Raw genomic sequence first — 27,923 nt, 5'->3', positions numbered from 1 at the left:
AGTCTATTTCTGTATTTGTCTTACAGTAAGCTGCCGGTAATTGAATCACGCTCTCTCCAGGACTACGAGACGTGAGTGGAGCTGCACACGGCGGTTTGGAACCGGGCGTCAGCTGAAGGCCACCACACTCGGCTCGGAAGGTTTCGGCTCTGGAAGGCCTAAAATATTAATACTATGAAGTCAGGACAAGCAGCTCTCGTGGTTAGGAGAGCGAGGAGGATTCCGTGCTGGCATCGGCCCGGACGCTACGTGACTCACATCGTCAGTATGCAGTCGTCTGATTGCACCCGAATGCCTCGGCGACACAATCGAATGTGACGCCACGAATTCCAAACGCAACGTGTCTGAGTGGATTGCATCTCTGACACGAGAGAACCGACACCTGAACAGGTCTTCCTCCGCTCCGCGGGAGGTCTGGAGCCGGCCACACCTCCGGTTGAGTAACGACTCCGGATACGGGTGATTCCTCTTGGCAGGACGACAGGCCTGCGTTTCTAAAGATAGATAAACTGGTCTATTCGCATACTGTCAGCCACCTAATCTCAAAACTAACAAACCACAAACTGAAAGTCGCCGGCCTCACAACAACAAGCCTCGCCGGGCAGCTAGTGTCTGCTGACTCTCCACGGCGCACATTCAAAAGAGCTCCATGAACAGAGCGATTGTTCCACGCAGACATGGAAATGAAAGCAGCTTGATTAGAATAGCACGGGACTCTCCTGGCGGTTTGTCGGCAGGATCCACGGCAGAGTGAGGTCGGCCCGTCCGAGGGTCCCGGTTCACTCCGGAGTCTTCCGGACTGCTATCACATCCACACACATGTCAATAATTGATGGTGAAAACAGCTCCACAGCGCCGGGCTCTGCGCCGGCTGCCATCTGCTCGCAATTTGAAGAAAAATTCGTTCTGAGGACCAAAGTCCTCTGAGATAAGCATCTTCTGGGCAAAGCCTTCTCAGATGAGGGTCCCCGCTCTAATTTCTGTCTATTATCTGTATTTATGTCCTCTCTTTGGTAGTTAAGTAGTGTGTTTGTTAATAGCATTTACAGTAACGCGTTTAGAGCCGGCGTGGCCTGGGGGGTCTGCAGGGACCACGAGGTTCTGCAGGCTGCCGCGGTCCGGCTGGGACCGCCTTCCGGAAGCTCTCCGTGGGCTGGAAAGAGTTTTATCACCGGAGCAGAACCGCGTGCACGACAGCGCGCACAACGGCCTGCACAACAGCGTGCACAACGGCCTGCACGACAGCCTAGAACCTGGGCTGAATAAATGCACACACACACCCACAGAAAGCATGTGCACTAACACGCACATACGCACTGAAAACACGTCCACGTGCACGCACCCGCAGAAAGTATCTGCACCAACAAATTAGAAAAAAAAAAAAAAAAAAAAACACATTCACGTGCACGTACCCCCCAGAAAGCACATGCACACATAAAGCACGTGCACGTGCACGGACCCTCACTGCTGCAGATTATCTGTGTGAAAGGAACGCTGGATCTGAGGGGCTTTTCCCCTCCCGTGCCTCTCTATGCATGTCCTGTCTCCATGTGCTGCCCCCCCCCTCCCCCCCCCCCCCCCCCCCCCCCCCCCCAGCTTCACCCCTTCCTCTGCCTCTCTTCGCTCTCCATGCCTCAGTGCAAGGTGAGAATCACAAAAGGAACACCTGGCAAACACGGATGTGGTCCTCCTGGCCTCATTGTCACGCCCCCCTCCCCCCCCGTTTCTTCCCTCCGTTGACTCTCTTTTCAGAGAGGCTCCTGCAAGAATGGCAAACAAGACTCTCAGCAGTAGGAGGAGGAGGAGGAGGAGGAGGAGGAGGAGGAACCCCCCCCCTCCCCTCCACTCGCTCCCTCCCTCCGTCCCCAGCTCGCCTTTCACACGCCAGGAAGTGCTATTGAGAGCAGGAGCTGCATGTACATGTCGCTGTCAGCAGCAACACCTCTCTCTCTCTCTCTCTCTCTCTCTCTCTCTCCCTCTCTCTCAGGAAAAACACTTCGTCTCCGACCCGCCATTAAATCAGGCGTTGGTACTTCAGGTGGATGTGGCGATGCTGCCAAACGTTCGCCGTCCTCCAGAGCCGCTCCGCAAGCGGAGGAAGCAGAGTTTCCACTCAGATAAACTCCGTATGGGAGCAGCAGATCGACTTATCGCACACACATACACACAGACACACACACACACACACACACACACAGGTCAGACTGTGTCTGTAAAGTTTTCATTTCAGAAAACTTCCATGTTCGCACGACAACATTTTGAGAACAATGTCTGTTTCCACGGAAACAACAGAAACACTCAACAGCATATAGTTCTCCTGTTGCTCCAGTCGGTGCAATGGGAGACACCGGAGACTAACACACTCTAAACATTAACACTGGGAGAACAGAGACCAGGACCAGCAGAACCTGGACCGGGAGTCGTGACAGTCTGGAGGAAAACCTGCTTCTTCTAGTTCTGCTGGGCGTGAGCAGAGCTGAAGAAGGTCTCTGTTCCTGATCGAGCTGCGCTGACAGCCCGGTCCAGGTACCAGGATGTCGGGTTCTCGGCCGTTCTCCGTGTTCCAGAGTGTATTAGAGCTATCAGGGCCGACCATCAGCTGCACGCAGCCTGCATGTCTTTTCAAAGCTCCATGCAGGCGAGAACACCGACAGCTGTCTGGAGCTGCAGCTCCACCTGGACAGGTGAGCCATCCATCACACAGGGACACACAGGGACACACAGGAACACACAGGAACACACAGGAACACACACGTTTCCACTACAGCCATTTCAGGTGAAATCAGTGACCTTCCTGGTGTCTGGAGCTTCAGTTTGGTGCTCAGCACCACTGAAAATGCAACTTTTTAAAAAGACTCTTAGAATGTCTCCATGAAAGCTTTCTTAAAACACTCGGGGTCCACCTCCTTGTTGATGGAGGAAACTCTGCCCCTGGTTCTGCTCTTGGTCCTGGTCCTGGTCCTGGTCCTGCTCCTGGTCCTGCTCCTGTGCTCCACAGCCATAGTTCTGCACATGCTGAGTAAAAGACAATCAGAATCATGTCTTCCTCCAGAGTGACTCCCAGTCCAGATTCTCCTGGGCCTGGTCTATATTCTAGTCTATATTGTCCTGGTCCTGGTCCATATCTTCCTGGTCCTGGTCCACATTGTCCTGGACTTGGTGGAGAGTCTGAGGCCTCACCACAGCAGAATCCATCGTATTGTAACTCTGCAGAACTTCAGCTCCTGTAAATCTCCGAGTGAGGGTCATTGTGTGTGTGTGTGTGTGTGTGTGTGTGTGTGTGTGTGTGTGTGTGTGTGTGTGTGTGTGTGTGTGTGTGTGTGTGTGTGTGTGTGTGTGTTTTGGGGTGGAAAGTGGTGCATACCATAAATAGCTGGACTTTCGCAGCTCGGAGTCGTTTTCAGTGGGAGGCTTGTTTTCTCTGCTCCGCGGTTCGACAGCGGAAATGACTATTTATGTCCCAAAGTGTGTGATGTGTAATTTGAAGGATCTCGTTTCAAGCCGTGTGTTCTTCCACTTTCTAAAATACTTATTGTCTCACACTCCGAGGATTCTTCAGTCTTACTGACAGACGCACTTCTTCCTGCTGCGTCTGAGACTTTGTAATGTTTTCATCCGATCGTCTCCGTTTCCACCGACTGTCTCAGAGACAGTGGACGTCTTCAGCTCCACACGGCGGCCTCCACGGACACACGGTTCCCCGAGCGAAACGTAATCTCCTGCTGCTCTAAGTTGGGACTGCGAGCCGCCACAGAGGAGAACCAGATCCTGACAGGCCTCAAAACCTCACCAGCGGTTCAATCCCAAACAGGAAGTGGTCTCTGCATCTACAGTCGGACAGTACAGGTGTAATCCGCAGCTATCGGGGGACGTCTGTTCATCCAGCCGTCACGGTGGGACAGAGACGGACGGTTTGAGGGACCCAGGAGGATGTGAGAGTTCTCCATGTTCCCTCTTAAAGAGCAGAGCCGGAGAACGTAGAAGATGCTGACAGATCTGAAGAGCTTCCACCACGGCAGCTCAGACCAGCTCAACACAACCCAACGAGAGAATCGCAATCCACACCACAACGGAGCTCACAGCCGCTACAGACAACAACAACAACAACAAAATGCAAACATCAGCAAACCACATCTGTTGGGTTTCCTATGGAAAAGTTTCTCATGACTGTTGTAATTGGCGCAATTTAAATAAAGCTGAATTGAACAACAAAAACAACAACAAACAGCAGCAAAGAACAACAAACAATAAATACCAACAATCAACAACAAACAGGAAACGACACAGAACAAACCGCAAACAACCAACAGCAGGAGACATCAGCCAACAACAGCACACAACACACAACAACAATCAACAACACACAACACAAACAGCAAAAAATGATAACAGCAATGCAGAAGCAAAGTACAACAAACAGCAATAAAAAGCAACAATCAACAAACAGAAAACAACCCATAGCAAAAAAAAATCAACTATCAGCACACAACATCACCACAGAACAACACACAACAACAAACAACAATCAGCAGTAAACAACAACACACAAATAACAATAAAGAACACAGCAAAGAGCAGCAAACAACAAAAACAGCAAATACACAACCAACCACAATCAACAGCAAACAACAGCATGCAACAGGAAACAACAACAGTAAACAACACACAACAAAAACAGCAACAGAAAACAACAAACAACAACAAGCAACAACGGTAAACAACAGAAGACAACAACAAAGAGGCAGGAGGCTTCAGTGAAGAGAGCAGCAGGATCTGTGGTTATGAAGCAGTATCTGAACGCTCCAGTGTGACAGAGTGAATCTGTGAATTCTTTAAATCCTCCCATTGATGAAAAATGAGCCTTTTCAGGCTTTGAGAGGAAATGTTTGATCACGTGTTTAATTTTACAGAATGTCCTTTCACTCGCTTGAGTCAAACTAAACACAGAGTATCACACTGTCGCTGAATCTTCCTTTTTTCCTCCTCATGTGAAAAACTTGCTGAAGTCCAGATGAACTGACTACGTGACAGACTGTGTGGCTGAAGCAGTTCAGGCTTCACTCCGAAACGTTTCCTCGATCAGCTCCGCCGGCGAAGCTGCTCTGATCTTCAGCAGGAGGAGATTCGTTTCCAGCGTGCTGCAGTCTTTCCGCTCGCTCTCAGACAGCCAGGAAATAAATCCAGCCGTCTGCTTCAATCCCAGGTTATAAACATCGGGAGCTTTTTGAAAAGGTTCACTCGGGGATCGTTCACATCGAGTTAAAAGCAAAGTACTGCAACAAAACCAGAGGAAGTAAACAGTAAAATCTGCGGTCTGAGTTGATCACAAACGCGCCTAATGAGAAGAAGTTTTATTTGCAGATGAAGATTTCCTGTCCCGAGGCTACTGTTTCTGCTGAGAGCGTCAACCACAACAACTCCTCAGACTCCGGTCAGAAGAAGCCAAACGATCGACAGCAGCTGCAGAGAGAAGTCAGTTCAGTCCCCGATGGACGTTCATCAATTCAGCAGCGAGAAAGGTGAGAGAGCGCACACACACACACACACACACACACACACACACACACACACACACAGAGTAGTGAGTAGTACTTAAGATTATCCCACAAACGTAACATAAATATTGGAAATTTACCCAAATTTAAAGGGATACTTCAACATTTTGGCAAATTGGCCCATTTAGCGCAATTCCTTAGTCATTTGAACAGCATGCTTACTGTTTTTGTGAGGGCGAGCTGTTGTTTATTCAGAGGCGAGTCGGGGAAGGTTTTCGGGACGGACACAATGGAAGTGGATGGTATTTTTGTTCCCCCTCGTCAAACTCATCAAATACACAATCCAACAACCCCAAAACACTTTGGTGGACACGTTATAATCCGCACATTCACTACGCTGTGGAACACCAACAAATAATATTGTAGCGTTACGACACTGAAGCAAATACTGGGAACTACTTTTTCTTTTGAAATCACTACGCCCAGACGCCATGTTTAGTAAGTAGTTCCGTCTTAGCAATCTTCGCATAAACAACTCAATCTGGTCATTTTGCATTAATATTTCACAGCGTAGTGAATGTGTGGATTATAACGTGTCCACCAGAGTGTTTGGGGTTGTTGGATTGTGTATTTGATGAGTTTGACTAGGGGGAACAAAAATACCATCCACCTCCATTGTGTCCGTCCCGAAAACCTTCCCCGACTCGCCTCTGAATAAACAACAGCTCGCCCTCACAAAAACAGTAAGTATGCTGTTCCAAATGACTGAGGAATTGCGCTAGATTGTGTCGCAAAGTGTCGCTTTAAATCAATGCATTGAGACCATTTCAATGCTGCAGAAGGTAAAAGGCGGGCATTCTTTTATAGAAGGAGAAGCTTTTGGATTTGTTTTAGGAGAACGAAGAGCGGTTCTGTTAAAAGAACGCAGCCGATGATGAGTTCAGACACACACACTGCAATAACGTTCTCCATTCATTCCTCATTACAGAACCAGAACCACTTCCCCTGCAGCACACTGGGGCTGCAAGTCACTGTGCAGACCTGGTCCCACAGCTCACAGAGATCTAATTGGTGCCCCCCCCACCCCTCACCCCCCCACCGCACCCCCTCAGCTCCTCCATGGTGTTTATCCACTAATTGGGCCACTTCCTGAGACAGAGGCCAAACAGGGAAGGGAGGAATGCATGGCAAAAGGCCACTCAGACAGGCTAGCGTCAGGCTGGGGGGGCGGTGGGAAAGGGGACGGGGGGTGGGGGGACGGGGGGGACGGGAGGCTGGACCCAGATAAACACAGTGGGCCAGAGACGCAGCAGGAAACTGGAGCATGCTTCCTTTAATCTTCACACGTTCTGGATAGAAATCAGCAGCTGATGCAGGAGCAACATCAAGAACTGCTGGGACCGGAAGGCTGGACCAGGAAGACCAGGAAGACCAGGAAGACCAGGAAGAACCAGGAAGAACCAGGAAGAACCAGGAAGACCAGGAAGAACCAGGAAGAAAAGTAACATCCAGGAAGAACCAGGAAAAACCAGAGAAGCCAGGAAGACCAGAAAGAACCAGGAAGAACCAGGAAGAACCAGGAAAAACCAGGAAGACCAGGAAGAACCAGGAAGAAAAGTAACATCCAGGAAGAACCAGGAAAAACCAGAGAAGCCAGGAAGACCAGGAAGAACCAGGAAGACGAGCAGTTCCAGCAGGTCTTCAGACCTTCACGGGGCCGTTGTTTTCGGAGCGCCTGGCCCTTTGGTCAGAGTATGAGTGCAGCTTGTTGTGCGTCCAGCTCTACTGGGAGATAAGAAACTATCCTGCACATGGAAACAAAAACTCCCAACCATCCAGACTTCTTTAAGAGGTCGTCTCATTGTCATAAAGCAATTCAGATCAAGTTGAAATTTGAACATTTCATTTATTGGTACGATGGTACCTGAAACCTGAGCTGATATTTAACGTGGTTCGGTTTTCTTTAGGGGTTTAGTGCAGTTATTTGCTGTTGATAGAGACAGTCTGTTTTTGGACTGTTCAGAAACGTTGCAGAAGTGTTTGTGGTTATTCAGAGAGAATCCTCCGAGTCGTGTCTTTTCCTCAGAGTGGAGGAGGATGAATTGACGGGACTCGCTGCTCCAGGGGCTTTTCAAAACATTTGCTGCTACATCTCCACTTTGCACTGAACCTCCTGGAGCCTGAAGCACACATTACATTTTGGCAGCTTCTCTCCTCTGTCTTCCAGCTGACTCTCTTTTCACGGACTGATTCATTTCAAAGACACATTCCTTCAAAATGATATAACGCTGCTCCAGAAGAGATGTGCAGCCAGCCGGTGTCACGGCCCAAGAATGAGGGTTTGAACCCTCGTCGAGAACCGGGCTCGTTTCTGGTGATGTAAACTTCAGGGAAACAGCCGGAGCGGGAGGAAGACGACCGGACCCCCCCCCCCTCTGAGTCCACAGGTGGCGCGCTCCAGCGCCGGTACTGGCCAGTGGCTCTCCAAAACAGGATGCGTGAACCTCCCCAGGCCTGGGACTTCCTCTCCCGGAGCGCCGCGGCCCCGGGTTCAGCCAGCTCCCTGCTCGGGGAGCGCATTACAGATCTGGCACGTGAAGCGGTCTGCTGCTCGCAACCGAGCGCCCCCTCCCTCTTCCTTGGCCCAGTCCCCTCTTTAACAATTTAAAACTACAGAAATAGTCCCCCTGGTGCTCTTCCAGAGGAAGGAGCTCGGTTTGCGTCAGTGAGGGCATGGAGAGTGCACCCTGCACGCCGTTAATGAAACTGGGCCCAGGCAGCCAAAGCGCCGAATTAAATCCAGCAGTCCGTTCCAAAACATCCCCCGGAAAAAAGCTCCAACCTTGACGTGAACTGCAAAACCCACTACAGAGTTTACAAGGAGGACGTGCAGCCCCTTAAAGACGAGAAACAACGGACTGAGCTCCCAAAACACCACGGAGGGTCGTCTTCTGACGAGCCTCAGGACTCCACTCAGACACCGCTCTGAAGCTGCAGAGGGAATCGAACCGGGAACAATCCTGTGGGACTTCTTTTACATATTTGAGTGGCCACATGGGGCTCCGGTGGGGGTCCTGGTGGGGGTCCCAGCAGGTTTTCTGGCACAGGGGGGGGGTGGTACCACCACCCGCATACCCGCGGGGCTGACGGTGACTTCATGAGAACGGCACGCCGCTCGCCAATGTGGATCCAATCGGGCCCAAACTGTACATAAAGCCCGCAGGAAATGCAGCTGGGCGACAGACTGTCCAGAAAGAAAGAGGCAGGCAGAGAAACGAGGAGCAGCGGCGAGTGCCGGAATCAAAGACATGTGAGGCGAGGCGGCGGGGGGGGGTGATTAACGACGCCGACACTTTGAAGACGGGAAGACACCTGGTGACCATCTTGTCTCCGTGGTAATGCTTCAGCGTGTAGGAATTAGGCCCCGCTCATCTCCCGGCTTCAGCACGGAACCACCGGCCAGATGGGGACGAGGGGCGACGAGGGCCGACTCTGGACTCCCCGGCAGCAGTACACTGACCGCAAGACGGACAGAACGCTCGCCTGGAAGCTCGTTCACTTCCCTTATTGACTGTGATTGTGCTAAATCCCTCCCGTGCCGCCGCACGGAGGGAGATTAATGAAGTGGCTGGGCCATGTGGATTTTCCAGAAAGGATACTGGACGCTTCCTGCCTCCGCCGATCCACAAACAGCCATTGTTTTGTTCTGCTTTGCACAATAAACGCCAGGCGCCTGAAAAGTCTCCCGTCTGCAGGACCCTGAATGCATCATGAGCCGGAGCTTGACATCCTGACAGCTAATCGACGTCTGAAGGTAAACATCCACGTTCAGGAGGGAAACGCCAAATATCCTCAACGCAGAGATCCAGGTTCCACTTTACCGGACACAGACAAAGACTTCCTCCCTTTTGTTTCCCAGGAAAAACACCGATGGCAGAAACAATCTGAAATGTTTATCAGCCCCCCCTCACCAATAAACACATCGAGCTTTTCTCACTTCCAGCAGGGACTCAGAAAGGCCTCCAGCCAAGCAGGGAACTGGGTGGAGGAGAGGCAGCAGCCTCCGCCCTCTTCCCCAGGTGCCAGGCTTCCTCTGAAGCTCCAGGCCATTTGTTCCACTCTTCACGCCGTTCCAACAGAATCCAGGATCCTCGCTCCTCTGCTCAGTCTGGAGAAGGTCGAAGGTCAAAATCCGACATTTGTTTCTTGAGCGTAATGTGAGAAAAGAGTAAGAGGCTGGAGAACTCGATGTTTACTTCTCTTCAGCAATGTTCGGCAAAAGAAAAACAAATTACACGAAAAAAATCTCAAGGAATAAAACCGCAACAGCAGTGTGTACAGTGTAGCTCCGCGGAGAGCAGCTGAGGGTTTCCAGTTTAGCTGGAGGTCAGGACAGGATGATGGAGGGAAGCGCAGCGCCCAACACATCAGAATTACTGTTGGTGAGAATATTTCCACTTTACGTCCACTTACAGACGGCAGTCAGTCACTTTGTTCAGTCTGCCTCAGTTTGACATCTGGACAGAAAACGGAGCTGTTTAGTTCAATCGAGCCTCAACACCATGAAAATGAATTATGCGACGTTAAAAAGCCCGCGCTGACATTTCCAGAAACATTCAGCCTTGGCAGTCGGCTGAAGGAAGAAGTTAAGAAAGAACAAGTAGTCCGTGTACATGTGTCATGACCCGGCTCTATAAATATACACATGGTGGGCCAAGAGCCACAAAACATGCCACAAGAAAGAGCGGTCCTTAGCAGGGACTGAGCGGCGAGGCAGCGGCCGGCAGCACCGCGCCAGCAGCTCTCAAATCAGCGCTCGGGGAGAGTAAAACATATGTTAGCTGTGTTATGGTTAGAATTAGCATCCCTGGTTTTCAGCGGATGTGGGTTTGATCCCTTTGGCCTCCAGTCTCAATCAAGTCCATCTAAAATTAGTGGGCTGCCATTTTCAGGAAGATATATAATTCCCCCTTGATTGTGGAGAAGGAAAAACATTGGGAAAAGCAAACATGGAGAGGGACGTGGAGAGAGGGCGAGTCCGGGGAAGGAACACACTTATGGCATGACCCACAATACTGACAGGTGCAGCGAGACCAGCTGCTGCCAATAAACACATCCAACACTAAAAATACACGGAGGACAGCAACGGGAAGACTTTGTGTCGGCTTCCCGAGCTGCCAGGGTTTACGGTGGAGGGAGAAATGTCTGTCATGTCAGGGAAATCGGTGCTGAAACAGGATTACTGAAAGGATCACTTCATACATGGAGGCTTCAAATGAGAGCCTCACGGTGGAACCGCCAAGAAATGAGCAGCTGTGACAACGACCACGGGAAAACGACCCATCAACTGTTCCTCAACAATGCAGCAAAGCTCACGCCGACCTGAAAGGCCAATCAAGCGAGCCACTAGCTTGGAACCTTTCAACAAGGGAACAATGAAACGTTAGCTTGAACCGCTTCAACGAGGGAACAACAAACTGTTAGCTTGAACCGTTCGAACGAGGGAACGACCAACCGTTAGCTTGAACCGTTTCAACGTGGGAACAACCAACCGTTAGCTTGACTCGCTTCAATGAGGGAACAACAAAACCGTTAGCTTGACCCGCTTCAATGAGGGAACACTCAACGGTTAGCTTGGACTCCTTCGACAAGGGAACAACAAACCGTTAGCTTGGACCCCTTCGGGGAACAACGAAATGTTAGCTTGAACCGCTTCAACGTGGAAACAAACAACCGTTAGCTTGAACCGTTTCATTGAGGGAACAATGACCCGACTGTTTCAACGAGGCAACAACAAACTGTTAGCTACAACCATTTCAGCGAGGGAACAATGAACTGTTAGCTTGGATCGCTTCAACAAAGAACCAAGGTTTGGCAGCTGTCATGTCAGGCAGATGTGGTCACCGTATGGACTGAGTGAGCAGCAGGTGGCTGTTCGTAGGATGAAGTTAGTGTTAATTTCAGGATGGAGGTTTGAATTTGACTGGATTTCAACACTTTGAAGCTTTCCCGAGCGAATGGTCAGACGCTGAGAGGAAAACACTGCAGCCTTGAGCTCACGTCGCTGGATTCTCAAGTGTTTTTTCACTCCAAAAAAAGAAAAGTGACAGAAGAAATATGTTGTGCTGTTCTATCCTGTTTTGTACATTTCCTGAAATCCAAGGTGTAGGTGCAGGAAAAATCCAGCTGGAGAGGGAAGGTCAGCCTTCAGCGTTCCAGGTCTGGAAAAACCATTAGGAGCGATGGAAGGAAAGAGACGAGGCCTGAGTTATTTCCTCTCTTCTTGCTTTTTCTCTCCATCATTTGAGAAGAGTCAAGGTGCTTCACCCTCGTCACTGCGGTGGCTGATGGGAAGGAAGCAGCGACACCGCGGGGGACAGGATGGCCTCCAGCTGGCTCATCAGCACAAACAGACCAATCAGCTGGATTCTAAAGTTAGACCGGAGAACGTATTGTGAGAGCCGCTTGTTATGGAGGGTTCCTGCTCAGCTGCCAAGAGGTGTTAAATAACCACCTCAAACAATGAAGGGGGAAGTGGATCTTCTCCTCCGACCAATCGGCAGCTGGAACCGGAGTTCAGTGTTTCAGCCACGCATTCAGTCTGAGGAGTTTAGTGACTGATTCTGGCTGCACTGATGAGGGAGCTGCGTGTCGGCTGAGACCCAGGAGCGTCTCGTTTATCCTCATTTCACAGAAACGGCCGAGAGGCGAGGGTCGCTCCGCCAGACGGACGCCGATCGGCTCGCCGTCACTTCGACCTGTGGCTTTCCTCAGGTGCTCCACGTTTCCCTGCAGCCTTCCAGAGCCAGCGCCCTGGCTAACCACGCAAACCGCGGCAGCATAATGCCATCTCCCATCCACACACACACACACACACACACACTGTTGGCAGCGTTCCACAGAACCTGATCCAGGAAGTGGGAACGCTGCGGCTCACAGACGACTCATCGACGCTTCCTCCTTTGTTCTCAGTCGAGTCACACTGCTTCCATTTTTCCAAACGTCCCCGGTTGTTGCTTTTTTGACTTTGCAGACGGCGCTGCCTCTGCACCGGGACGGCAGCTGTCCTGGAATGTGCGCTGGCATACGAGCAGCCTCTGAAATTACGGCCCTGGCCATCGCTAAAGAAAATAAAATTGATGCAATCTGTAGAGCATGCAGCTTTTAATTAGCGGCTTCCGTCTCCTAATTGGTTTCTCTCCGTTTCCCTCCGCCTGGAGTCGGATCGGACCGACCGGCCGCGCCGCTTTTAGCGTGCCGCGTTTGTCTTGAGGGAAACCATGCACTATAATCAGAAACACAGTGAGCGGCGGAGAGCGGCCTCAGAAGAAACGCGGTGTGAGGAAACGCTGCAGCTCCGGAGGAAGACCGACATCTGGGCCCGCATGCCGTTATCCGGAGGATTCAGAACGATCCTGCACTTTAACGCTGTCCTGAACTCAACTTTTCCCAGCATCCCACACAGCCAGCCCCTTCGTTCAGAAGACAGCGGAGCTTCGCCCGCTGCGCAGTATTTGCTCTTTGTAATGGCTTGTGGAAAGTACATTATCTGAACGCAAATGTTTACCCATGACCTAACAACTCAGCCATGTTTATGGCACGCACTGAGTGAAAACACACAGATCACAGAGCCGGAGCGGGCTGCGGGATGTTTACAGCCGCTCGCCGCGCTTCTAATGGCTCGGTGTCGGAGAGCGCACGAGTAAACACTCCGACGCAGCTTTCCATGCAAGGTGTGCGAGTCCGAGCCCCAGGTAGACGGCGGGACGACGCCGTCCGGCTGCCAGGCGCGTTGGCTGGAAGGAGGACAGGGACCGCAGCTGCAGCCGATAAGGAGAAACGGCGAGGAGCGCAGTGTGGGAACGGAAGAGCAGAAACAGTCACCCCAGACGTGAGGACGGAGGAAAGGCTGCTGACGCCGGCCAGCCGGCTTCAGGGAGCCGTCACAGGAGGTCAGGGACGGGCCGGTTGCCTGGCACGCCTGGATTCTCACTCACTCACACACACACACACACACACACACACACATTCCCAGTGTCATCCCTGCTCATGTTTACTACTTCCGCTGCACAGCAAACATTTCCCTGCTGCTGAGACGACTTGTGGAGTTCACTACGAGTCAAACAAACGAAGCAAACGGCGAGGAGAGCCATGGAAAGACGAGTGGATCCCTTCTGCTGTTCACTTCTTCAAAGAAAAAAAAAAAAAAAACTAAACTAAACATAACAACACTGCTTGAATACCAGAAAGTTACCCAGACACCACTTCCCAGTTAGAACTCCTATCAGTGAATTGCTGACTACATAACTGTTTCCCAGAGTGCATCCTGACGGAATACATCTTCCCAATCTGTGACTGGTTTCCCAGAGTGCTTTGGGCTGACTGAGGAAACCTGCATGTGTTTAACGGCGGTGCCAAACGCAACCAACATGTGAGGCAGGGCGACGCGTCCGAGGCACAGAACATGGACACAAACCGGCTCCCGCTGGAAGTGGTGCCTGAATTATGAGAGGCAGGAGGCGGGGGGGCCGGGGGGCGGGGGGGGTGACCGGAGGAGGAATAAAGATGATAAAGACAGAAGAGAGCAGAGAGAGAGAGAGAGACGTGATGGAGTCCAAGAAAAAGACAGTTTCTGCTTTCTGTCTGTGAACAGAAGACTTTAATGCTCCCTCTCTCTCCCTCCCTCTCTCGCTCTCTCTGCCTCTCTCCCCCTCTCTCTCTCCCTCTCTCGCTCGTCTGTTTACAATTACCGTGCCGTGAATGAATCTTCCACGAATGACCGCTCAACTGGCAGCCTGACGAGTCAGGAACAAGGGAGCTATTAGTGGAGGAACTGAGGAAGGAAGGAAGAGGGGAAAGCCAAGGGGAAGGCGGTCCAGCTCGGAGGCCCTGCGAGGGAGGGAGGGGGAACAGAGGGAGAACAGAGGGAGGGAGGGAGGGAGGGAGTGGGGAGGGAGGATGAAAACTCAGCTCAGTTAAACAGCCAGTGCAGCTCCTCAGGTTTCCTTTAGGTAACTCGTTCTGCAGCAGCAATCTGCCAGAGGTGAAGAGGGAGGATGAGGAGGTGGAAGCAACTGTCGTATCCCCTCATCCACCCCCCCACCCCCCCACCCCCCACCACCCCACCCCGCCCCCACCCACCAGCGGAGAAGATGAAAGAGGTTTCTCTGCGGTCTGGCCTGGAGGATGCTGGACAGCCGCTCAGACTCTTTCATTTCTCAGGCGTCAGGGTTCAGAGTGGGACCTCCCCATGACCTCTGACCCCTCAAATACATGAGGGCATTTGGTGGGTGTGACTCTCTTAAGCCCCCCCTCCCCGATTCCCCCCGATTCAAGGCTCTTTTCAGGCATCCAGTGCTTCTGGGAACTTCCTGACAGACATAAATTACTTTGACTTCACAGATGACAAGGTGGACTCAGAAAGTCACACACACACACGCACATGCACACACACACTCATCACACAGCCGGTGAAAGCGGAAACGAGGTGACGGCCTTGGTCATCCTCGGCAGAGACTCCACAGGCTGCTTCGGTGTGCCGGTACTTCCCGACCTGACCTGGAGGGGGGGTCAGGGAGGGCCGGGGCTGTAATTAAAGGATTGAACTGTTCCAGACATTCCTGCGGGATTGCTCTGGTTTTAAAAGTGGCAGATTGGCTGTAACTCATGTTGGTAATTGTTCTCTTGTACAGAGTAACAAACAAACACTTTACCATGATATCACAGTTTTCTGCATTCTAGGACCGTTCACCTTCATCTCAGGTCAGGACGACGGATATTTCACAGTCAAACATCTAACAAAGGGTTCAAACCTTCCTTAAAGCTAATTTGTTGTTTTTCACCTGGACCATCCCTCCACTGCTGTTCAGGTGAAGAGAGGTGATGTTTTCCCAGGATGGAACCAAAACCAAAAACATGCTTTTCAACACTATTGATACTTTTCTGAAGTTGTTTCGTCATTCAGATTCGTCGCCGTCTCTGTTCTGCATTAATCTAAATCACGGTTACAAACAGATGTTTCAGTCTGAGCAGGCAGCCATGGCTGTCCCGACGGTCTGACGCTTTGCGTTAAGTCCTTCCATTTTTACAGATTCTAACTTTTTTAACTAAAACAGAAGTCTCGGTGGTGAGTAAAGCCCACAAAGAGTGACTGAGGTCCAGCCTCAAAGCCTCGTCCCGCCTGTCCACCTGCCCTGTGACCAGGGCAGCAGATCACAGCTGTTTTCTTGGTTGCTGTACTAACAGGCGGTGGTGATGCTCGCCACACTGCGTCATCGCCTTGTTCAGTCAGGATCAACAGGAGGAGGAACTCAAGTCCAGATCCGAGTCCTTCTCTCGGGTTTGAACGGCGCTGCTGCCGCTCAGCTGTGACAAACGGCACCGTCGTTCAAAGCCGAGGGGGAAAATTTGTAGAGACTAAGAAGAAAAACGGTGGAAATATCAGAGATTTGCGGGCGAGCTGCAGGAGGGGGTTAGGAGAAGCATTTATGAGAATAAATGAGATTTCCTGAAGTGAGAGCATTCCAAGGGCGCCGGTGGTCTCAGCTTGCCAAGAGGCAAGACGACACATGCTGGAGACGTCTGCCAGGTAGCAGAGCACAAAGAGCCCTCATTTCCTCCCCCACCTCCCCCGCCTCCTCTCCGAGCCCCCCACCTCCCCCAGCCCCGACTCCCCTGGCCCCTCCAGCACCCCCCCACAACCCCCTCTGCCTTTTAATGCCACCGTTTCATCAAAACATCAGTGTGATGTTGCAGAATATCCTTATGTTTGTTCTTTAGTGAACAGGGAAGCTTCAGGACCAACTATTCGGGAACACACACACACACACACACACACTCCAGCTCACTGCAGTTCAGTTTGAGCGCCGTGCTGAATGTTGAACGTCGCGGCGAGTCGTCAGCGCTCCAGAGAGTCTTCAGAAGACGCCTCTCCGGAGCGAGCGGAGAGGAAACGGAGCTCTGAATGAGCCGTAATCCTTTAAGGCAGATTCCATCATGCTTGGCTCGTCACCACAGCGCGATAACGCCGAGCCAACACAAAATAAGATGTGGCCTGTTTTGACTGGCTGGCTGAGATCTGCTTGGAGAGCGGAGGGCCGGGTCCAGGACCCGAGCGGACCGGGTACAGTCCACACCTGCGGGTTTTTCAAAACCCTGTGACGACTGACAGTTTCAGGAATCGAGCAGCCGGGCTGAGAACCAGGACGCTTCAGGTCTGGAGGACTGGACCCGAGTCCAGCAGTGTGAGTCTGTTCCCTCCGTTCTGAGCAGTATCCCGGGCCCAGCCCTGCAGCATGATGCTGCCTCCACCATGCTTCACCACAGGGACGTGGTTCTCCAGGGTTCTCCCAGTGACCAGCAGCCTGGGTTCCTCCAGACATGACGTTTGGCATCCAGGACAAATAGTTCAGGGAACTGCGTTCTGGGTTCTGGGTCTCCTCCCTGGTCCAGGGCCCTTTCCCCGGATGGTGTCCAGCTCTAGAAGGTTCTGTGGTTCTGGGAGATGGAGGCCATTGAGCTCTTCTCAGATGGTTCCGGACCCTTCCTCAGATCTGAGCCTCGGAGGTCTACAGACAGTTTGACTTCATCTTTCAGCTCTGGGACCTGATACAGACAGACGTGAGCCTTTCAGATCAAGTCTGATCAACTGAATCGACCAGTGGACTCAGAAACACGTGAAGGACGATCAGTGGAAACAGGAAGCAGCTGAGCTCAGGCTGAGGTTCACAGTAAAGCTGTCGATGCTTATTCACACGACATACTTCACCTCATTGTTGGAAAACACCTCTGAGAACCATATTTCTTTGTCATGTTGGGTGCTGTGGGTTGACTGATGAGGAAAAGAAAGAACTGAAGCAGTTTTGGTAAAACACTGCATATGTGGAGAAAGTGAGGGACGTTGACTGGCATGGCAGTTTGAAGGAAAGCTCCAGGTCACGTCTGGCTCCATCTCCTGCTCAGACGCTTCACTGCAGCTTCAGCTTCTGAGGGAGGAGTCTGAAATCCCCCAGCATCAGCACATCAGGACTGCAAATATCAAGAAACCCACAAAAATCCCACTAATGCTGGCAGTGTTTTCAGCTCCGTCCGTCCCGGACAGACGCATTGCCATGCTGCTTACACTCAACCTGCCCACAGGGTTTTAGTTCTTGGGTGTTCTGCCACAGGTACTGGTTCCAAGCTTTGTTGTCACTGTTCCAGCACAGAGAGACGTCCAGAGACCAGCAACACCAGTGAACCAGATGAAACGGGGGAAATGGAAACACGTCCAAGAAGCAGGACACCTGGGAAACTCGGGCTGGTCCCGAATATCCCAGTATTCCGTCGCTATGATGACATTCGGCGAATAATTTTGCAGTCCGAATATTCCTGGACGAACAGACCTGGGATACCTGGATAGATGGCCATTTTTTTTAATGTCTGTTAGAAACAAAAACATTAGTTTGTCGTTTGTCACTGCTGTAAAAGACACGTTGAATAACGGCACTGAGAACACCAGCGAATCATATTCACAGTACAAAAAACAGAACCCAACAGTAGAAGCCCAGTGGAGACTATCTGATGTTACTCAGAGCCGGGTCGGGGGTTCTGGAGCGTCCGCCTGTTGGCAGCAGCCGAGAGTCCAAAAGACAGACTGAAACTACTTCTAGACCAACTGAACCACAGAACCACAGAACCGCAGAACCACAGCTCCGAGGGGTGAAGGAGGAGAGTCCTGCTGCCCGGGGGGCGCCTCCATCACAGGAGCCTCATTCAAATGACTTTATCCTCACACACACACACACACACACACACACACACACACACACACAGTGGGGGGTGAGCAGGAGGAGGTAATCTGATTACTCAGCTGCATGGGGCACCACTTCCTGAGAGGAAGGACGCCTGGGGTTTCCCATCTGTCCACTCAGGGGCCGGACCCCCTGCCTGCTGTTAATAAAGTTTCTCCCTCCGACTCTGAATTCATCACACACACACACACACACACACACACACACACACACACACAGACGCACACACAGACGCACACACAGACGCACACACAGACGCACACACAGACGCACACGCACACACTCTAATGCAGTCTGACATGGGAGGTGGAGGAAGTGGCTGTCAGCCCCTCACCACAGTGATGGATCAATTCTGAGCAGCGGGAGGTGTGTGTGTGTGTGTGTGTGTGTGTGTGTGTGTGTGTGTGTGTGTGTGTGTGTGTGTGTGTGTGTGTGTGTGTGTGTGTGTGTGTTTGCATGGAGCCATTTCAAGTTTACATCAAACTGTTGATCCTCGTTCAGCTGAAGAACTGAATCATTAGAATAAGAAGCAGAGCTGTCCCATATTTCCAGAGGCTGAGCTTTCAGACGCATTCCAGACTGTCCAAGACCATTAACCACTGTCCCAGATCATGATAGACTTTCCCTGACCTTCCCGGGCTACTGAAGACCATCCCAGACCATTCTAGACCGCCCCAGGCCTTTACAGACCATTACAGACCGTTCCGGACCATCCCAGACCATTTTAAACAATCCTAGACCATTCTAGACCACTTCGAGGCGTTACAGACCATCCTAGACTGTCCCAGACTGTCCCACCACCAGAGGACGTGTTGAGGTTTAAAGTCCAGACAGCAAACCAGAAGAGCCTTTTCAAAGGGAGGAAGAACCAGTGTCCAAGAAAAGATGGAACCATCAAAAAGATGAAGTGAGATAATCCTGACCAGGAAGAAAGACAGCGCCGCTTTCCCATGAATGTTGGTGTTTGACCATCAGTAGTTTTCACTCTACTGATAATCGGACCGTTGGAGGAGACAGTGCTGAAGCCGACTCAGCTGTTGGAGCCAAGATGAGGGTGAAAAAGAAGTGGGGAAGAGCGGAGGGGGTCACGTCGCCACCGTCTCTGTACCTTGTCGATCATGTCGGGGCGGTTAGTGGCGGCCAGCACGGTGACGTCCCGGAGCTGCTCGATGCCGTCCATCTCCGTCAGCAGCTGAGCCAGAACCCGGTCGCTCACCGCACCGGAACCCGGAGAGCTGGAGGGAACACAGCAGGCCCAGCTGAGTGGACGGAGGACGGGACAGGACAGAGGAGGACAGACGGAGGAGGAACACAGTCTGCCAGCCAACCTGCTAGAAATGAACCTGAAGACCAGGGGGGCCCACTTCACTCTTCTTCCTCCCTTCCATCATTTATTCATTTATTTATCAGGGAATATTCTGGGAAGTCTAAACATTAATACGCTGGCTGGAGCTTTTCCTGCCGTATCAGTGGCGTTGAATCTCCTCCTACCTTCCTCGCTCGCTGGCCAGAGCGTCGATCTCGTCGAAGAAGACGATGGACGGCGCGACGGCCCTCGCCTTCCGGAACACCTGAGCAGAGCAGACGCCCGTCAGCGTTCTGACTGCAGCTCATCCTCTCTCGGGACAACAGGGAACGTTCAAGGCACTGCCGTTTGAACAGCGTGGGAAAGCTACGGTAACCCGGAGCCAAACGGTCGGCTGAATCAGGGGAAGGGACGCACCTCTCGCACCGCTCGTTCAGACTCTCCAACATACTTGCTCAGCAGCTCTGGACCCTGGAAGACAGGTTTGATTATTGAAGAACTGGGAACAGATTCCGAACCCCAATCCCCAAAGTGTGTTCAATGAATTCAGCTTAATTCAAGACCAGGACTCACTTTAATAGCCAGGAAGTTGAGGCCGCTTTCGTTGGCCAGCGCCTTGGCGATCATGGTCTTGGAGCAGCCCGGGGGTCCGTACAGCAGGACTCCTCTGGGGGGCTGGATGCCCATGCGGGTGAAGGCCTCGGGGTGCCTCAGGGGCCACTCCACGGCCTGCTTCAGCTTCAGCTTCACCTCCTCCATCCCTCCTACATCCGACCAACGGACCTGCAGGAAAAGAACAGCACGGGGTCTGATCGGTGGCAGTGGGCCAACGTGGAAACTACGTGGTTTTCAGTGTTTCTGAAGTTTCCATGGAAACAGACGTCATTTCCAGAATGTTGCCGTGAAAACGTGAACATTTTGTGAAAGGAAAACGACCGCGTTCGCAGCGAAGCAGCTCCTTTATCGCGGTTCCGGAGAAGCTTCTCATCGCTTCCAGAACAATGACGATAAAGAAGCTTTGATAAATCGTGGCGTGAACGGATCCTCGTCTTATCTCCACTGCTGTCCTCAACCAGTCATCTGTCTCTCCTCATACGCTCATCCCCCGCTCCTGCCCTGCTCTCCATCCAGGGAACACATCCCAGGACACCGGCGCCGTCTCCGGGGAACCGAGCACCTCATGGAAACCTGGCGTCCGGCCAGATACTGTAAATACCCAACAATTTATGGACGGCATGGAGCAGGAGAGAAAATGAAGGGATGGAGGGGAGGAGAGGGGTGGGGGGGAGGGGCTGTAGCTGAGATGGGGAGATAGGCCGGAAGCAGGCCAGCCAACACTCTGAAGAGAAGAGAGAGCAGGACAGATTTATAAACCAACCGGGATGTCAAAGATCATAAAGAAGACACCAAGAGGCAAGAAGAGATGATCTATGGATGAAGAAAGGGTTCTTTAACTGAACGTAATCTGAGTAAACTGAGCCGGCAGTGATCCCACATCAACTTCATGATGTTGATGAAAAGGCACTTTGTGAAAAAAAAAAAAAACATCGAGCCGGACTCATAATGCCACGGACGAACCGATGCGCCGAGTGCGCCGATGGACGACCGGATGAACACCAGTTGCCAGTCCTCCAAAATGAATACGCTCCCTTGCACTCCCCAGTGCATACTCATCTGGTGGGAATGGTATCCTCTGCTGTGGAGCTCTGGAGCCAAAGTCAAATGGGCTTAAAGCGATACTTCAACATTTTGGCAAATTGGCCCATCTAGGGCAATTCGGTAGTCATTTAGAACAGCATACTTACTTTTTTTGTGAAGGCGAGCTGTTGTTTATTCAGCGGTGAGTCTGAGGAGAGCTTCACAGCGGACATAATGGAAGTGGATGGTACAGTAGCTTCCCTCGTCAAACTCATCAATCCAACACAATCCAACAACCCCAAAACACACTTTGGTGGACACGTTATAATCCCCACATTCACTACGCTGTGAAATATTAATGCAAAATTACGAGATTGAGCGTTTTTTTGCGAAGATTGCTAAGACGGAACTACTTACTAAACATGGCGTCTGGGCGTAGTGATCTCAAAAGAAAAAGTAGTTCCCAATATTTGCTTCAATGTCGTAACGCTACAATATTATTTGTTGGTGTTTCACAGCGTAGTGAATGTGCGGATTATAACGTGTCCACCAAAGTGTGTTTTGGGGTTGTTGGATTGTGTATTTGATGAGTTTGACGAGGGGAAGCAACTGTACCGTCCACTTCCATTATGTCCGCCGTGAAGCTCTCCTCAGACGCACCGCTGAATAAACAACAGCTCGCCCTCACAAAAAAAGTAAGTATGCTGTTCTAAATGACTACCGAATTGCCCTAGATGGGCCAATTTGCCAAAATGTTGAAGTATCGCTTTAAACGTGGGACATTAATCAACAGATCACCGAAGACCCATTTTCATGTTCTGAAACCCATTGAAAATAACTTTTCAAAACCGCTCAGGCTCCATAGTAAACAGCAGTCCGGCACATGTCCAGTAGACGGACAACCAGAGTGTCATGACTCCCAATGCAGACCCTCCTGGTCCTGGTCCATATTTTCCTGGACTTGGTAGTTTTACAGTTGACAGTCACTGTAATAACTGACATGGAATAATGTTTTCTTTTCAAGTTCTCAGGAACACAGTGCGAAGGACGCCCTGTTTTGTCTGAAGTCACTTGGCCTCAGAAGCATTCCCCTGAGAACCAACACCTTCTATTCTCGTGAGAACATCTGTCTTTATGACTTGGTATTGCCGGACGTTATGCCAGAGTGGGGTTGGATTCTCCTCGGAGCAGCAGCCTCGCTCTCAATCAGTTGAACCGTGTGTTTCCTCTGCAATCCTCAATAAATCCTCCTTGTGCAGCGTCAACACCAAACCAGCGTCACCAAAAGTTCCACAACAGCAACAATCCAACTTGGAGTTCTGCTGTCTGTCTCCATAATAATGTCCATGTTCTCTACTGTTACTGTTTAGAGTGTATTGTTCTCTGTGTTCTCCCATTATTGATGTGAACAGTGTATCGTAAAGCTCCACTCCACATATCAGAGCTGCTCCTGAAGCTCAGGTTCCGTCACTGTGTTCTGCTTTCTGCAGATGGTGGGGAACCAGCACCACACTCTGCTCTCTCTGCAGACTCAACGGAGTCGTTTCAAGAAAGAAAACAATAAAAAGTCCCATTAATTGCAAGCTGCTTGTTGTCACGAATGAAGCGGCTGTGGAATTACAAGGCGAGGTTTGACTCGCCGCGCTCTCTTCCTTTCTGTATGAGACCCACTTATTATCTTTTACTGTTGTTTTCTGAACTTTACAAGGGGCCTGTCAGGCACTGGGCCTTTGATGGGCTGAGTAGTGGGGGGGGGGGGGGGCTGCTCACACACACAAAACTCAAAGGACACAAGGAGTATGTTTAAAAGAAGAGAAGAAATGAGTTTAAGATTCAGCTGCCAAATCAACATATTAAAGCCAGACTGCAGCGCCGGGTAAACTAGGAAGTAAACACAGAACGAACGGGAGATTAAAATGAACCCTCAGCGATGTAAAAGGAGAGGCTCGATCTGAGAAGGCCAAACCTCAGATACGTGACGGGAGATGTTTTCAGAGGAACTCCAGGCATGTCTTCATCTGGCACCACTGGAAGTTTCTTATATGAAGTGGATTAGAAACAAATGTTTGAGCTCATGTGGATTTAATCGAGTCCGGGCTCTTGTGGCTGGACGTTCAGCTGAGCAGTGGAACAGGGACCGAAGAAAGATCCAGACCCACTCCTCGGATTTTCAGGAAGCAGCCACAAGGACGGCCTGTCTGACAGCAAGCCGAGAGCAGGGTGAGCGAGCCGAGCCCAGAGCCGAGCCCAGAGCCGAGCCCAGAGCCGAGCCCAGAGCCGAGCCCAGAGCCGAGCCCAGAGCCGAGCCCAGAGCCGAGCCCAGAGCCGAGCCGAGCCCAGAGCCGAGCCCAGAGCCGAGCCGGACAAGGCCAGAGCAGGGCCAGTGACCTGAGCTAAGAGCAGGAGGTGGTCTGGATCAAACGCAGCCAAGCTGGACTCTCGTGAACGTTAAAGACCGACAGGAAAAGAACTGTCTGGCTTGTGTCCAAGGTTGAACGAGGAACAGGGAACTTTCAGGAATGTGTGAGGGCTCGTACCTTGGGGACGTCGACAGCCGCCTCCCTCATGGCGCTGGGCTTGACGAGCGACATGGCCCACCGGAGGTCCTGCAGAGTCACCGTCACCGTCCCCGTCAGCTGCCGGTCGGACGCCTCGTGCCGGGAGGCCGCCAGCGCTCGCCTGAGAGCGTGCAGCCCTGTGGGAGGGTTCACAGGTGAGCCGAGAACGCAGAACGACCCAAACTGAAGGGAGCAAACCCGAAATGAGTCAGAGTCGGTCTGCAGACTAGAGGTACCTCTCCAAGAAACAAGAGGAACCCCAACATCCTACCAAGCCTCAACATCCAACCTCAAGATCCTACCTCAACATCCAGCCAAAACATCCAACTTCAACATCCAAATTTAAAATCCAGCCTCAATATCAACCTAAAAACCCAACCAAAACACCCAACCCAAATATCTAACCAAAATATCTAACCTAAACATCCAACAGACCCAAAACATCCAACCTAAACGTACAACTCTAAACATCCAAAGCTAATCATCCAACAGACCCTAAACATCCAATGCAAATATGCAACTGAGTGCTCAAGAATAGATTTCATTGCAAGAGTTTCAGGGAATCAGAACTGGGAGCAGAGTTTCAGAGAGCCAGGATGAGAAGCAGAGTTTCAGGGAATCGGGACCAGTGGAGTTGTGGCTCCAGGGTTTTCGATTCAAAGTCCTCATCCAGCTTGTGACCGACCACTCAGGCTGGTACACGCTGCGATGATGCACACCTTCAACTCTTACAGCCACTAATTCCTCTTTTGAAGGAGGGAATAATTGGCCGGGGAAGGAGAGAGTGGGCCAAAGGGATAGGAAGTGGAATTTAAGTGCTTAAGGTCTGAAAGCGTTCAGTCCAAGTCTGAATAAAAGGAAGATGACAAAATCAACAGAGAAACCTTAGTGTGAGGACGGATCCTTTGTGTTTTCAGTGCAGGAATAAAAAGTGTGGGCAGGGTCAGCGATGACTGACTGCATGGAAACTTTTCACCAACAAGACTGAATGTGGTTCCTGGAAAGGTGAGTGAAGGTATGTGAGAACCAGCGGTTCCCTTTCCAGCTCAGTCACAATCAGAGGGAGCAGAAGACCTGGAGGCTCAGTTCCAACATTTTCATGTCAAAGAAGGAAATTCAGGATCATCTGAGTTTACAGGAAGTTTCTCAGTCTCATCAGAGGCCAGCTGATATTCAGGAAGTGTGCTCACATTTCTTCAAAATGAACTGTTGAAGAGGCCACAAGGAAAGTCTGACTAGACTGACTAGAGCTGCACTTTCATCACTTTTAGAAATAGGAATGATTTTGCTACCAATCAGGGCCCAGAGAGCCAGGGACGCCATCTGAACCCTGCACAGGAACACTAACTCAATGTCTTTACTTCTCTGAACAGTGAGATTCAAAGTGAACAAACATCTGGGCGTCCGGTGCCCGGCAGGGGCGGTGCCTGCTGGTCTTTGCCCCCTGGGGCCCGGGCCCCGTGGCTGCCAGGGGTCCCGGCCGGGGCCTTCCTCTGCCCCCTTCTGGACTGGTGTGTGGACGTCTTCCTCGGGGGGTGGCTGGGATCTGGGCTCTAGGATAGCCAGGGCTGTCTGGGCCCCGAGGGCCTCTCTGGCCTGCTTTTGGTCTTCTCAGAGGTCAGAGGTCACATTTGCATGATCTCTGTCGCATTTGCATGATCACAATGATCTGTCATAAATGTATGCAGGTGCAGTAACCAGTCACCTGGAGTGTCGGTTACAATTGAAGGATTGTTGAACCTTTGCTCTCTCTTCCTTTTCTCGACTGTTTTTGGTTTGCTTGTTTGTTTGATTGTTTTCATCACACTCCGTCTTCCTGTAGTTCTGCCCCCTTGTCAGGTCCAGCAATATCATAAATAACATAAGAAACCATGCCATCAAGAGGAGCTTTGTATCTATAAGCTCCTCTAAGAAGAGTAAATCTGTCTGGCGCGTAACAGCAGCCAGACCTCCATTCTGCTGCTTCGATGTCGGACAGGACAGGTTATAAATGAAAAAACTGTGAAAAAACATCTGAATGCTTCAACCCAAGAATGAAACTTCTGCAACAAGATCCACATTTCCAACAGGAATGAGAACTTAAATTAAATTTAAACAAAAATGAACTGAACAAATTGGGCTTCAGTGTTTCAGTTTATCTCTTTAAAGCTAAAATATTTTAAGCGCATGATGGAATTTTAAGAAGAGTAATACAAATCGTAAGTAATGAAGCATCATAGCACAGGAAGAGTGCGTGTGTGTGTGTGTGTGTGTGTGTTGGATTTAACCTCTACAGGTGGGAGGAAATGTCCTCACTGACTTAATTACACACTGAATGTGAGAAATGAAGAAATGATTGGTAGGTCCAAAACCATGTTACCATCCACACACACACACACACACACACACACACACACACACACACACACACACACACACACACACACACACACACACACACACACACACACACACACACACACACACACACACACACACACACACACACACACACACTGGGGGGTGGAGGTGGGCCAGAGAGCAGACGGGGGGATTTACGTTCAGACTACATCCTGTTTATACTCTCTGGTCTGGCTGGACGAGGGGACAAGACAACAGGGGGGGAGGACAGAGGAAACACAATGGATGCATGAAGGTTAGGCCTCTAAGGTCAGTGTGTCCCCCACTCCTAGGTGTCCCCCGGTCCACCACAGTGTCCCCCAGTCCATGCTGCCCCCTGTCCCGTGCTGCACAGTGACTTCTGGGTCAGTCACCAGGTTTGTCTCTTTGGATGTAGCTGGGAGAGCTGCAGACGTCTCCAATGACTTCAAGTCATTCAGTGTCTCCAAACCTCCGTCTGAGACTCACAGCGCCCCCTGCTGGTTCAGACCACACATGACATGACCCTGCAGAATTCAGAGGACGACATGGGACGGTCGATCTGTCTCTTTCTGCTCTTCTCTGGAGGAAATCTTCACATATGATTAACTGAAATACTACAAATCATTCAGGCCAACAGTATAGCTCCATATCTCAAAAATGGATTATCTTTCTCATTCTCCCTCTAGTCTAGACCATGTACCAGGTCAAACATCTGGACCTGGTACCACGTCACATGTACACGCCGTGGCGAGTTAAATAAACTGCAGTATTAAATGACCAGTCATGCCGCTGGGCTGCAGCTCCTCCAATCACCACAATACTTTCAGCATGACTCCACAAGAAACCCACAACAACTTCAGGACTCACCAGAGCTTCCGGAGCTTTCCTCTGTGAACCTATATTTATAAAACCAACATCTGCTGGACGGACACACACACACTTCCTGAACAGAGGACTCCCATGAAGCTCACAGCTGATCCTGATATTAATGTGACCCGTCCTGAAACTCCTCCGGTGTCTAGAGAAGGACAGACGAGCTGGAAAACACTCTTTATAAGGAGAAGCTGCCGTTGTAAACAAACGCTTTTAGCAGTGTTTGGCCCATTTTTTCTTTCACGGCACCATTTGTGTCAAACACAGATCCTGTGGTGGTTTCTACAGTCGACTCCTCGTTTCCTGAACTGCAGCGTTCTCACTCAGCACGATGGCCACTCTGTTACATTTGTTGAGTAAATCATTGATGCTGCTTCGCCTACTTGTTGGAAGTGACGGAGTCTGATCTCCGCCTGCAGAGTTTCTTGTTTATTGTTCCACATAATGCATTTAACTGAACTCCTCTGTCCCAGCGGGCTTCCCCCGTTCAGACAGGAGGTAAACAGAGTGTCCGGATGTGGCACACCGCAAACAGTCATCCAGCACTGCTCAGACTGGAAGGGAGTCACGTGATCGAACCGGGACGAAGCCACCAGGAAGGGACAAGAAGGCCGGCATCCAGCAGGAAGTAGAGAGGTTTGTAGGACTCACTGACAATCCGTTCAGAAGGAGGACTTTGAAGCACGTAAACATGGCTACTGAGTCGCCATGGAAACACGTCACACTGAGTTTAACCTGACAAGTACACAGCTGCTTTCACTGAAGGTTCCTTGCTTTACACCGAGTTCTTGTGGTTCTCCATCATTCTCTGCACATGTGTGTAATTCACCCAGTGACCACTAGAGGTCCTCCTGCAGGCTTCTTAAGGTTAGAAGAAAGATCTATCAATACCCACATTTAT

The 27,923-nt window shown here is 51.0% G+C and overlaps 1 protein-coding gene across 1 annotated transcript in view; it reads right to left on the bottom strand.

Annotated features, from left to right (window-relative positions):
- LOC115396912 (ATPase family protein 2 homolog) overlaps positions 1-27,923 on the bottom strand; it is a 69,198-nt gene that overhangs the window by 35,075 nt on the left and 6,200 nt on the right. Inside the window, exons 11-15 of the mRNA XM_030103000.1 lie at positions 23,768-23,925; positions 20,166-20,375; positions 20,010-20,063; positions 19,778-19,857; positions 19,395-19,521 (exon numbers count right to left, since the gene is read on the bottom strand). Of these exons, the coding sequence (XP_029958860.1) occupies positions 19,395-19,521; positions 19,778-19,857; positions 20,010-20,063; positions 20,166-20,375; positions 23,768-23,925 (629 nt within the window). The remainder of the gene's footprint in view (positions 1-19,394; positions 19,522-19,777; positions 19,858-20,009; positions 20,064-20,165; positions 20,376-23,767; positions 23,926-27,923) is intronic.

This window comes from Salarias fasciatus, chromosome 2 (assembly GCF_902148845.1).
Source record: "Salarias fasciatus chromosome 2, fSalaFa1.1, whole genome shotgun sequence".
Lineage (NCBI taxonomy): Eukaryota > Metazoa > Chordata > Actinopteri > Blenniiformes > Blenniidae > Salarias > Salarias fasciatus.
Note: the sequence above shows the minus strand (reverse complement) of the source record. Positions and strands in the feature narration are given on the sequence as shown.